The 12839-nt window shown below is 42.3% G+C and overlaps 1 protein-coding gene across 1 annotated transcript in view; it reads right to left on the reverse strand.

Moving 5' to 3' along the window:
• Positions 1-3524: 3524 nt before the first annotated feature.
• Positions 3525-12839, reverse strand: part of LOC131521775 (regulator of G-protein signaling 22) — a 23360-nt gene continuing 14045 nt past the window's right edge. Inside the window, 9 exon segments of the mRNA XM_058746823.1 lie at positions 3525-3898; positions 4023-4139; positions 7069-7152; positions 8024-8167; positions 8244-8423; positions 9028-9186; positions 10616-10681; positions 11899-12057; positions 12162-12315. Of these exon segments, the coding sequence (XP_058602806.1) occupies positions 3842-3898; positions 4023-4139; positions 7069-7152; positions 8024-8167; positions 8244-8423; positions 9028-9186; positions 10616-10681; positions 11899-12057; positions 12162-12315 (1120 nt within the window). The 3' untranslated portion in view covers positions 3525-3841.

The raw sequence follows: 12839 nt of genomic DNA on the forward strand, positions 1-12839 counted from the left end.
ATTACTTTTTTTTTCTCTATGAAATGATTGTACTATAGTTTAGTTTGATAAAGGTTTTATTTATTTCAATAAAAAGTACTATAAAATATTTTGTATTTTTAAGAGATTTTATAGTACTAAATTATATTTTTGGAACATTTAAGATCTATTTATTATCTATATATTGTCTGTCTCTCGTGTGTCTGTCTCTCGTGTCTCTCTCTCGTGTCTGTCTCTCGTGTGTCTGTCTCTCGTGTCTGTCTCTCGTGTGTCTGTCCCTCGTGTGTCTGTCTCTCGTGTGTCTGTCTCCTCGTGTCTGTCTCGTGTGTCTGTCTCTCGTGTGTCTGTCTCTCGTGTCTGTCTCTCGTGTGTCTGTCTCTCGTGTGTCTGTCTCTCGTGTCTGTCTCTCGTGTCTGTCTCTCGTGTGTCTGTCTCTCGTGTGTCTGTCTCTCGTGTGTCTGTCTCTCGTGTCTGTCTCTCGTGTGTCTGTCTCTCGTCTGTCTCGTGTGTCTGTCTCTCGTGTCTGTCTCTCTCGTGTGTCTGTCTCTCGTGTCTGTCTCTCGTGTGTCTGTCTCTCGTGTGTCTGTCTCTCTCGTGTCTCTCTCTCTCGTGTGTCTGTCCTCGTGTGTCTGTCTCGTGTCTCTCGTGTGTCTGTCTCTCTGTGTCTGTCTCTCGTGTCTGTCTCTCGTGTCTGTCTCTCGTGTGTGTCTGTCTCTCGTGTCTGTCTCTCGTGTGTCTGTCTCGTGTGTCTGTCTCGTGTGTCTGTCTCTCGTGTGTCTGTCTCTCGTGTGTCTGTCTCTCTCGTGTCTGTCTCGTGTCTGTCTCTCGTGTGTGTCTCTCTGTGTGTCTGTCTGTCTCTCGTGTGTGTCTCTCTCTCGTGTCTGTCTCGTGGTGTCTGTCTCGTCTGTCTCGTGTGTCTGTCTCTCGTGTGTCTGTCTCTCGTGTCTGTCTCTCGTGTCTGTCTCTCGTGTCTGTCTCTCGTGTGTCTGTCTCTCGTGTCTGTCTCTCGTGTCTGTCTCTCTCGTGTCTGTCTCTCTCGTGTCTGTCTCGTGTGTCTCTCGTGTCTGTCTCTCGTGTGTCTGTCTCTCTCGTGTCTGTCTCTCGTGTGTCTGTCTCTCGTCTGTCTCTCTCTCGTGTCTGTCTCGTGTGTCTGTCTCTCTCTCGTGTCTGTCTCTCGTGTCTGTCTCTCGTGTCTGTCTCTCGTGTGTCTGTCTCTCTCGTGTGTCTCTCTCTCGTGTGTCTGTCTCTCTGTGTCTGTCTCGTGTGTCTGTCTCTGGTGTCTGTCTCTCTCGTGTGTCTGTCTCGTGTGTCTGTCTCTCTCGTGTGTCTGTCTCTCGTGTCTGTCTCTCTCGTGTCTGTCTCTCGTGTGTCTGTCTCTCGTGTGTCTGTCTCTCGTGTGTCTGTCTCTCGTGTCTCTCTCTCTCGTGTCTCTCGTGTCTGTCTCTCGTGTCTGTCTCTCGTCGTGTCTGTCTCTCGTGTGTCTGTCTCTCGTGTCTGTCTCTCGTGTCTGTCTCTCGTGTGTCTGTCTCTCGTGTCTGTCTCTCGTGTCTGTCTCTCTCTCTCGTGTCTGTCTCTCGTGTGTCTGTCTCTCTCGTGTGTCTGTCTCTCGTGTGTCTGTCTCTGTGTGTGTCTGTCTCTCGTGTGTCTGTCTCTCGTGGTGTCTGTCTCTCGTGTGTCTGTCCCTCGTGTGTCTGTCTCTCGTGTCTGTCTCTCGTGTGTCTGTCTCTCGTGTGTCTGTCTCTCGTGTGTCTGTCTCTCGTGTGTCTGTCTCGTCGTGTCTGTCTCTCGTGTGTCTGTCTCTCGTGTGTCTGTCTCTCGTGTGTCTGTCTCTCGTGTGTCTGTCTCTCGTGTGTCTGTCTGTGTCTGTCTGTCTCGTGTGTCTGTCTCGTGTGTCTGTCTCTCGTGTGTCTGTCTCTCGTGTGTCTGTCTCTCGTGTCTGTCTCTCGTGTCTGTCTCGTGTGTCTCTCTCGTGGTGTCTGTCTCTCTCTCGTGTGTCTGTCTCTCGTGTGTCTGTCTCGTGGTCTGTCTCGTGTCTGTCTCGTGTGTCTGTCTCTCGTGTGTCTGTCTCTCGTGTGTCTGTCTCTCGTGTGTCTGTCTCTCGTGTCTGTCTCTCTCGTGTGTCTGTCTCGTGTGTCTGTCTCTCGTGTGTCTGTCTCTCGTGTGTCTGTCTCTCTCTGTGTCTGTCTCTCGTGTGTCTGTCTCTCGTGTGTCTGTCTCTCGTGTGTCTGTCTCTCGTGTGTCTGTCTCTCGTGTGTCTGTCTCTCGTGTGTGTCTGTCTCTCGTGTCTGTCTCTCGTGTGTCTGTCTCTCGTGTGTCTGTCTCTCGTGTGTGTCTGTCTCTCGTGTGTCTGTCTCTTGTGTGTCTGTCTCTCGTGTCTGTCTCTCGTGTGTCTGTCTCGTGTGTCTGTCTCTCGTGTCTGTCTCTCTCGTGTGTCTGTCTCTCGTGTCTGTCTCTCGTGTGTCTGTCTCGTGTGTCTGTCTCGTGTGTCTCTCTCTGTGTCTGTCTCTCTGTCTCTCGTGTCTCTCGTGTGTGTCTCTCGTGTGTCTGTCTCTCGTGTGTGTCTGTCTCGTGTCTGTCTCTCGTGGTGTGTCTGTCTCGTGGTGTCTGTCTCTCGTGTGTCTGTCTCGTGTCTGTCTCTCGTGTCTGTCTCTCGTGTGTCTGTCTCTCGTGTCTGTCTCTCGTGTCTGTCTCTCTCGTGTCTGTCTCTCGTGTGTCTGTCTCTCGTGTGTCTGTCTCTCGTGTCTGTCTCTCGTGTGTCTGTCTCTCGTGGTGTCTGTCTCTCGTGTGTCTGTCTCGTGGTGTCTGTCTCTCGTGTCTGTCTCTCGTGTGTGTCTGTCTCTCGTGTGTCTGTCTCTCGTGTGTCTGTCTCTCGTGTGTCTGTCTCTCGTGTGTCTGTCTCTCGTGTGTCTGTCTCTCGTGTGTCTGTCTCTCGTGTGTCTGTCTCTCTCGTGTGTCTGTCTCTCGTGTGTCTGTCTCTCGTGTGTCTGTCTCTCGTGTCTGTCTCTCGTGTGTCTGTCTCTCGTGTCTGTCTCGTGTGTCTGTCTCTCGTGTGTCTGTCTCTCGTGTGTCTGTCTCTCATGTGTCTGTCTCTCGTGTCTGTCTCTCGTGTGTCTGTCTCTCGTGTGTCTGTCTCTCGTGTGTCTGTCTCTCGTGTGTCTGTCTCTCGTGTGTCTGTCTCTCGTGTGTCTGTCTCTCGTGTGTCTGTCTCGTGTGTCTGTCTCTCGTGTGTCTGTCTCTCGTGTGTCTGTCTCTCGTGTGTCTGTCTCTCATGTGTCTGTCTCTCGTGTGTCTCAGGTGGACGGGGCTCGCGAGCGTCTCTCTGAGCTGCAGTACAGTCGGCTGGTGGATTTCGTCACCGGAGCGTCTCAGTATTTGTCTCCGTCTCTGTCGTCCCTCCATCAGCAGCCAGCGGTCACTCCGGCCGAGCCGCCGCCCAGCGTCTCCAAAACATACCAGTATCACGCCGAGCCCGCCTTCGCACGTGTGTTCATCTGCAAGTTCAACATGGTGAAAAACAAAGCGCTGCGCATCGGCTTCCACTGACACTCCGTCTTCATGTTTGTTATTTAACGAGAGTCAAACACTTCATTACCGTGGAGGGACGTCACTACATTGATCGGCTGCTTCTGTATAATGTGATGCTTTAAACCAAAAGGCCTTTCGTTTTGTATTTTTATAAGCAATGCAAGAAAGATGATTTAATGTTTTTATTTAATTTGCTCCTGTATTCATGTCTAATGAAAAATGAGTGTCACTATATAATGAATCTGTTTTTTGTTTTGTTAATAAAATATAAGATTTGCTAAAGCTGTTCAGTGCGTCATGACGTCCGGCTCCGGCTCCGGCTCTGCCCTCGAGCTCTTCAGTTCTTTCTGATTCTTCCTCTGATCAGACGCGCGTCTGTCCCGTGTTTGTGCGTCTGCAGAGGAAACAGTCGTCAGGTGATCGCAGTTTAATCAGATCATAATCCACATGGAGTATTTATACTGTTCACACCTGCAGGAACTGACCCATCTGTAAGATAAAGTTTCAGAGCGACATACGTGTGCGTGTGCTCGTTGACCTGTCGTGGAGGATGAAGATGACGTCACGTCTGCGCTGTTCTCTGGTGTTTTCTCGTGTTCCAGTGCCGCCATGTGTTCGGCGTACGACCAGGAGATCTGACGAGATCAACAATCAGTTACAAACACGTTTTGGAAAGATCTTACCGTCATTATTATAAAGATCATCATCATCAAATTCAAGAGTAATTGGTATTATTGGTCGTTTGTGACTCTGGAGCACAAAACCAGTCATAAGGGTCAATTTTATGAAATTTAGATGTATACATCATCTGGAAGCTGAATAAATAATCTTTCCATTGATGTATCTCAGCCAAATATTGTCCAACCAACCATACAACTATTTGAAAATCTGGAATCTGAGGGAGCAAAAAAATCTAAATATTGAGAAAATCACCTTTAAAGTTGTTCAAATGAAGTTCTTAGCAATGCATATTACTAATCAAAAATTAAGATTTGATATATTTACGGCAGGAAATTTACAAAATATCTTCATGGAACATGATCTTTACTTAATATCCTGATGATTTTTGGCATAAAAGAGAAATGTATAATTTTGACCCATACAATGTATTGTTGGCTATTGCTACAAATATAGCTGCTGCTTATGACTGCTTCTGTGCTGCAGGGTCACAGATGAGTTCAGTGTGAAACTACGATGTGATGACGTTTCAATATGAGCGGTAGTTTAGTTCTGGCAAAATAACCGGCTTAATGTTTATTTCAACATACATTTTTTGAATCGAACATTGTTCCTGGATAACATCAGCTAATGCTCAGTGAACTAACTTGATCAATGATCCACTCCGCTGAATAACACTGACATGCTGGAGATATATATATACATAGTTATTAAAGCATTAACTAATGTAAACAAATGTGACCATAGTAAAGCGTTGCTCTGTTGATGTTAGTTAATGCAGGTTCCTCAATAATCAAATAACATTAGACTAGATTTATAACTGCTATAATTATCTGGTTTTAAGGCATTAATAGTAATAATGCAGACCTCACTGTAATCTGTTCATGTTCTGTTTGGTAACATTAATCAGTGAGATGCCATGAACTAATAATGGACGATACCGACGGCCTTTATTCATCAATTAAATGTTTTACATGACTAATATTCCATGAAGTTGTCAAATGTAAAAATGATTTATCTAATGAAAGTGAACTAATGTTAAGGTGTAAGAGCTCAATCTAAAGCATTTAAAAAAAAAAAAAATCTAAGGAATTGAGTCTCATGAACTAACAATGAGCAAAAGTCTTTTTATTAAACTAGTGTTCATTTTTTTTTTTAATTGTACAGTTTAATATATATTAACCTGTTAAAAAGGAACTAAATTGAATAGTACAGAAACTATAGTAAGGTCTTGTGTGTTAACATTAATGGATCTACTAACAATGAGCAGTATATCTTTTTACAACATTTAAGTTTCTAAGTATTGTTCATTATTAAGTCACGTTTGCTCATAAATTAGCATTACCAATAAAATGTCACGTTTGATAAAAATGTTTAAAACCATAAACGTTAGTCCATGACACTTTGATGATATGCCTCTTATTTTAACATGTTAACAATAGTTTAAGATCGCAGATCAAATTATTTACGTTTAATCGCTAATAATCTTTCAGTAACTGTAAATGTAGATAAAAGCATCTGCTCATTGGATAAACTCAACAAATGAAAGAGACGTCCTTCTTTGAAAGCTTTATTAGAGAAGCGCTTAAATAGAGAAAACGGCATATGAAAAAATATATAAAATAAGCACAGAATAAATGGACAAGAAATCATTCACACACACAATCCATATAATATACAGTAAACGATCCTAAAACAGCTAATTAATGCACATTCATCGTCACAATGCAGCATATTTTCTTCCTTTATTTTTCTGGTGATATGAGATGAATCTCAGATGAACCGAAGACGAGAACTTGTGCCGTCCATCAGAGAAGTGCTTGTGTTCTGAGGAAACATGACAATAACGTTCAGACTGAACTTCAGCACAACAGCAGAAATCATTCTGTCATCGGTTACTCCGTCATTCAAACCTCTGACACACGAGATGCTTTCTGGAGCCTGACTTTCAGAAGGAGATCTGTTGAGACAGACGGGTCTGGATGACGAGGGAGAGTAAACGATGACTGGTTATTTTCAGACTGTTAATAATGAATGAAGTCTTACTGTAATCATGAGCTGAAGACGCTGTAAATCCTTCATGAAGCTCGAGTGTGAGCCGATCGGAAAATGCCTCAGATGCTCACGAAAGAGGAACTTTCTCCAAAAACACAGCATTCTCACATTTTCAGTATTGTTTTACTGATTAAACTGATCTCAACCTCGAGATCCTCGCTGAAAACAGCTGATAAACACAGGGCTATAGCTTTTAAAAAATCCTTCCTTGAAATAAAATGCATCTTAACTGAAATAAACTATAAAAACATTTTATTTCAGCTAGTTTCCCAGGCAACATTTCTCCTTTTCATCTAATTTAAAGGGATAGTTCACCCAAAAATGAAAATTCTGTCATTAATTATGCAGTAACGACATCATTAAAGCAGTCCATGTGACTTCAGTGCTTCAACCGGAATTTTATAAAGCTACAAGAATACATTTTGTGTGCAAAACCCCCCAAAATAACGACTTAAATCAGTTGTTTGCTGTCTGTGCCGGTCAGAGAGCTCTCCGAAGGTCTCGCGGGTTTGGAACGACGCGAGGATGAGTAATAAATGTAATAATAAATAAATTATTAATATTTAGTAATACATTTTCATAATTTTTGGATGAACTATCCCTTTTAATGTGATGTACTAAAATTACTAAAACAATAGCATTTAAATAACAAAAAAAAAAAAAAAAAATGACAAAAACAACTAAATTACTAAAACATTCACTAAACTTAACATGAAAACAGAAAATACAAAAAATTAAATTAATACAAAACAAAAAAATCAACAAAAGCTGTAATAGATTCTCAATGAGACTGAAACAACAGGATGAGCACGACTGAGTGTGACCTCTGACCTTAAATGTGGCCGCTCCTGCGCCGTCCGTCCCACAGTTCAGCTGCTCTTCATCAGCGGCGGCATGAGCCTCGTCCTCCTCCTGCTGCCCCCCACACACACACACACACACACACACACACACGTCTTCATTTGAATTATATAACACAAGAACGCTGCTGGAGTTCCAAAGAATAAATATATGGAGTTTTTCAAAAAACTGATTTAATTTTCGCACGGTGCGATACAGTACAAACTGTAAACTGAGCAAATGCAGCTTAAACTCATCCTCTCCGCACATCAGTCACGACCCAATCACAGCATCACAGCGGTTATACTGACCTATTAAGATTTCACTTACATTGTAAATATATTTGTTTTTGCTATTTTATTAAAAAAAACTTTAGAGGTAAATCAATAATTACATTTTTAAAAACTTTTCAAGTGTAATTTATGAGATTTGTTGTATGTTGAATGCAGTCTTTCTTTGCTAAAGGGATAAAGTGGATCATACTGATTTTAAAGTTAAGGATTCGTTAGTTTGAATACACATTGAATCATAACATCTGAGCTGATAATTCAGAATACTTTATTTTTGGCAAAACCTCCCATTACTCGGGCGTGACGGCACATTTTCGGTAGTGACTGTGATGCTTTGGTAACTCACATACATACTAAAAACATACTAAAATACAAAACATTTGCAGAACTGGACTAAAATTTTGTTTATTTCCCCCAAATATGAGGATTATATGTTCCTGAGACAATGATGACGCTTCAGTTGTGGCTGTTTCGGTAGTGACAAGTCTACGGGATAACACCCAAAAAACAAAGCTGTCACCGAAACTCAGTGATGACAATTTTACATACTTTTAAATTTTTTAATTAGATACATTTTCTCCTCTAGAAATGTTTAAGTGCTTCCGTGAAATCAGTACTGATGAAACTCCAGAAACACGTCACGTCACATGACTCACCTGAGCGCTGCGGTCGTCGTCTTCGGTGGCTCTGCTGCTGCGTGTCTCTCTCTCCAGCACTCGCTGAAGCTCGTTCTCCCCGACGGCGGAGCGCAGCGCCACGAAATCCGGCCAGTGCTTGAGCAGCTCGTCGAACACACACGCCTGACGCACAACACAGACACAGACGGGTCAGACGGGTGGACGCGGGTCAGTCTGCAGGTGTGTGTCAGTCACTGACCTGCGTCTCTCTGAAGACGTACGGGCCGAGCGCTCGCTGCTGACTCAGGACCCGCTGCGCCGCGTCTGGAGGAACGTGGATCTGCAGCGCCGGAGGAACAGAGCAGCTGATGAAGCAGCTGATGATGATGGACACCTTCCTCTGGAGCGTCACGTCATCACAGCGGGAGTGACACAGATCCTACACACACACAGTTTATTGAACCTTCAAATCAAAAAACAAAAGTGCTTGTGTGTTTTATGTTTTGTATCATATTTGCTTCATCAGGCTTTTATGGCTCATCTAGTCTGATACAGTGAGAATATGAAGCTCAATTTTATTCAGAGACTTAAACTGAGCAAAAATAGGAATTTGCTGCAGATGCTGATGTTTAATTGCAGTAATTCTGCTGCTTGTGATGATCTCTTTTTAACAGTACAGCAGATACTGACATAAAATGATCTGAATATCAGCGGTCGCTCTATATCTCCAGTAATATCTCAGTAAGATGAGACTGAAATGAGCCAAACATATAATGCAGAGCTGATTGAGAGATGAAGAAATAAACGCTCCTCAGAAGATTTGAGACGCACTGATTTTTCTAGAAAGTGATTGATGGAGAATCAAGTAAAGCTGAGCTGCTGCAGTCCAGCAAGTGTTCATCTGGAGATATTAGTAACAAATTATTCTTGCGTTTGGTTAAAGAACATCAGGAATGAAGACTGGAATTATCTACAGTCTAAGACAACGCTAGATAAAGCTCCTTCTCCAGATGAATGTGTGGAGCGCCTCTTTCTCATCTCACCTTGTACCTCTGAACCTCCAGCCAGAAGAGCAGATCGTTCTCCAGCAGATCATCACGGACAGACAGAAACTTCTGGAACTGCAGACGGGTGACGGGATTCGACAGAGCCCTGCGCAGAGCCACCGACTCCTGAGACCAACTCATCAGACCGCCAGACACCTGCTGACACACACACACACACACACACACACACACACACACACACACACACACACACACACAGTCATCAGTTCGTAGCAGTGAATGAAGAGGTATCATATCGATCACAAGTGCAGTATGGAGTACCTCAAGGCTCAGTACTAGGATCATTACTTTTTATACTTTACATGTTACAATTAGATACAAATAGATAAAATTATTTGAAAATCTGGAATCTGAGGGTGCAAAAAAAATTGCCTTTAAATTAAGTTCTTAGCCATGCATGTTACTAATCAAAAATTAAGTTTTTATATATTTATGGTAGGACATTTACAAAATATCTTCATGGAACATGATCTTTACTTGATATCCTAATGAGTTTTAGAATAAAAGAAAAATCAATCTTTTTGACCCATACAATGTATTGTTGGCTACAAAGGCCTGTGCTAATTATGACTAGTGTTGTGCTGCAGGGTCACATATTTATTCGCGGCCGGATGAAACATACGGAATGCATAGTCGATATAAAAAACTGGATGACGAGTAATTTTTTACTGCTAAATTCTGAAAAAACAGAGGTGTTAATTATCGGACCTAAAAACCCCACATGTAATAACCTAGAACATTATCTAACACTTGACGGCTGCTCTGTCAATTCTTCTTCATCAGTCAGGAACCTAGGTGTGCTGTTCGATAGCAATCTGTCATTTGAAAGCCATGTTTCTAGCATCTGTAAAACTGCATTTTTACATCTCAAAAGCATATCTAAATTGCGACCAATGCTCTCAACGTCAAATGCAGAAATGTTAATTCATGCGTTTATGACCTCAAGGTTAGACTATTGTAATGCTTTATTGGGTGGTTGTTCTGCACGCTTGATCAACAAACTACAGTTGGTCCAAAATGCAGCAGCTAGAGTCCTTACTAGAACCAGGAAGCATTAATTAGATCAACCGGAACCGGGAACACTCCCCATAACACACGATGTACTCGTTACATCGTAAGAAGAATGACATCTACGCTAATATTAGTCTGTTTCTTTCTTATAGCCACCAGATCCAGTCTGTATCCAGATCAGATGGTCACACACACACACACACACACACAGAGAGAGACAGACGTGTGCAGCTGGTACACACTGGACGAGATCTGAATCATCTGACACATGAATCCATGTTACATCACATCATGATATGAGCGTGATGCAGCGGCTCTTACAGTCACACAATGATCATTAGACACAGGAATCAATTACAGTCAGTTAGCACAGTTACTGATCTGGACGAGCTGATAGAAAAATAAATACATTCATGCATGAATGGCACAATGCGAAATATTTCATAAAACAAACATGAATTGAATTAGAAGAGAAACTGACACTATCAAAGAGGAACTGGAGAAAAGAGGAAAATCTCTCTCTCTTTAATTTATCATGTCAGAACGATCTCACCTTCCACACGGATCTCCTCCTGCGCTGACGGACGACCGGCTGCCGCTCACACTCCACGTCCGTCACCTGCACACACACACACACACCTGTCTCAGTGCACATGCATTCGTTCACAGGAAGTGATGTCATCAGAGGAAGAGTGTGATATGAGAGAGATCCCGCTATAGATTTATTGACACGTTCTGTATTTTCTTTCTGAAGTTTGGATGTTCGCGAGCAGGAGACTCCGTGACCTCGTCATCATCATCAGGAGCAGAATGAGACGCATCTCTGTCAGCTGGTGTCTGATGATCTGATCAGCAGGTGTTTTGGGTAATTACTGTAATTAGTGTAATTAGGAAACCGGAGGAATCTCAGGTGTACTTTGCTCACAGGTAACGTGAGGAGAGACGGACTCATCAGAACATCTCACTGCAGACACACGTCTCAAACAAACCCTGACAACAACACACTCAGCAGAAAACACACAAGTGCTCCTGCAGTGCAAATCTGATTGTTATTATTATTATTGTCATTATTATGCAGTGGTTCTCCACCAGGGGCGTCAGGAGGACTTCACATGATGCCATGTAAAACAGCACTGGATTTCGGATTTCTCTTTTTATCACTCCATAAATCAGAAAATACTGTCAACAGACAGAAAACAAACACATTTTCACCATGTTTTTAGGAGTAAAATGTATAAATCAGTGATCCAATGATTGATGATATTTCAGGATAGAACTGTAATGGTTGCTGTAAGTGCTGCTGAAGTGGAGATTTGTCCAAAACAAGATAATCCTGGAAAAAAGAAATTACAATTCTGGCTTTTTTATAATGATTATACATTTTACTAGTCATGCCAAGATCAGCTAAAAAATTAAATTCAAGCATATTTAAAAAACCCTGATCCTTAACCCTTATCAGCAAATCAGGAATGACTGGAAAAGTTGTGTAAATTAAAAAGTGCAGGAACCCTGAAGAACATTCAGCTCTTAAAACTGCTGTAATCCAGAAACTTATTTTAAGTTTAATAATTATTTTAGTTACTTATTTTAATGTGTGGACACTTCTAGTTTCTGTACATTAAAAGGTCATTACAGCGGGTGAAGCACAGGAGTCGCTGTATTCAGCCTCTGAATATTGTTATGATGGAGAGACTCGGAGTCAAAAACTGCAGGATTACAGTGAGTTTGTTTTCTTGAAAATGGCGTGTTTAGGGGATCTGTATGTAAAGATATTCATTAACATACAGGAAGCTTTAAAGAAGAGGAGTTTGAGTGTTATAGATGATGTTTCATTACCTTCTGCTGCTGACGTGTGATGAAGTGTGAGCTCGAGAGAAACAGCGGCAGCCATCGAGTCTCCAGACGATTGTGAAGCAGAGACTGAAGCTCAGTGAGAACGGACAGAGAGACGGACTCACGCTGGAGACGCTGCCACCCACCGCACATCTGCAGCAACTACACACACACACACACAGATCTGACCCTGGAGCACAAGAGCAGTCATGAGTAGCACGGGTCAAAATGACTCATGCTCATTCAGACTCGAGCCGGTGTCGTACCCTCATCTGCTGCTCTTCAGAGGCTGGACTTCCAGGTCCAAACAGGAAGCTGCTGCTGAGATATTTGTCTCTGATGCTGGTGTTTCTCTCCTCCAGCTGCGCTCCATCACTCTTCTTCAGCTGCTCCACATCCAGCCAGCACTGCAGCTCCAGACTACACACACACACACACACACACACACACACACACACACACACACGTGACCCTGCAGCACAGAAGCAGTCATAAGCAGCAGCTATATTTGCAGCAATAGCCAACAATACATTGTATGGGTCAAAATTATACATTTTACTTTTATGCCAAAAATCATTAGGATATTAAGTAAAGATTGTGTTCCATGAAGATATTTTGTAAGTTTCCTACCGTAAATATATCAAAACTTCATTTTGATTAGTAATATGCATTGCTAAGAACTTCATTTGAACAACTTTAAAGGTGATTTTCTCAATATTTAGATTTTTTTGCTCCTCAGATTCCAGATTTTCAAATAGTTGTATCTCAGACAAATATTGTCCAACAAACCATACATCAATGGAAAGATTATCTATTCAGCTTTTATATGATGTATACATCTCAGTTTCAAAAAATGTACCTGGTTTTGTGCTCCAGGGTCACACACACACACAAATAGGGCTGCAACAAACAATTATTTTGATAATCGATTAATCTAACATTTA

This window comes from Onychostoma macrolepis, chromosome 16, assembly GCF_012432095.1.
Source record: "Onychostoma macrolepis isolate SWU-2019 chromosome 16, ASM1243209v1, whole genome shotgun sequence".
Classification (NCBI taxonomy): domain Eukaryota; kingdom Metazoa; phylum Chordata; class Actinopteri; order Cypriniformes; family Cyprinidae; genus Onychostoma; species Onychostoma macrolepis.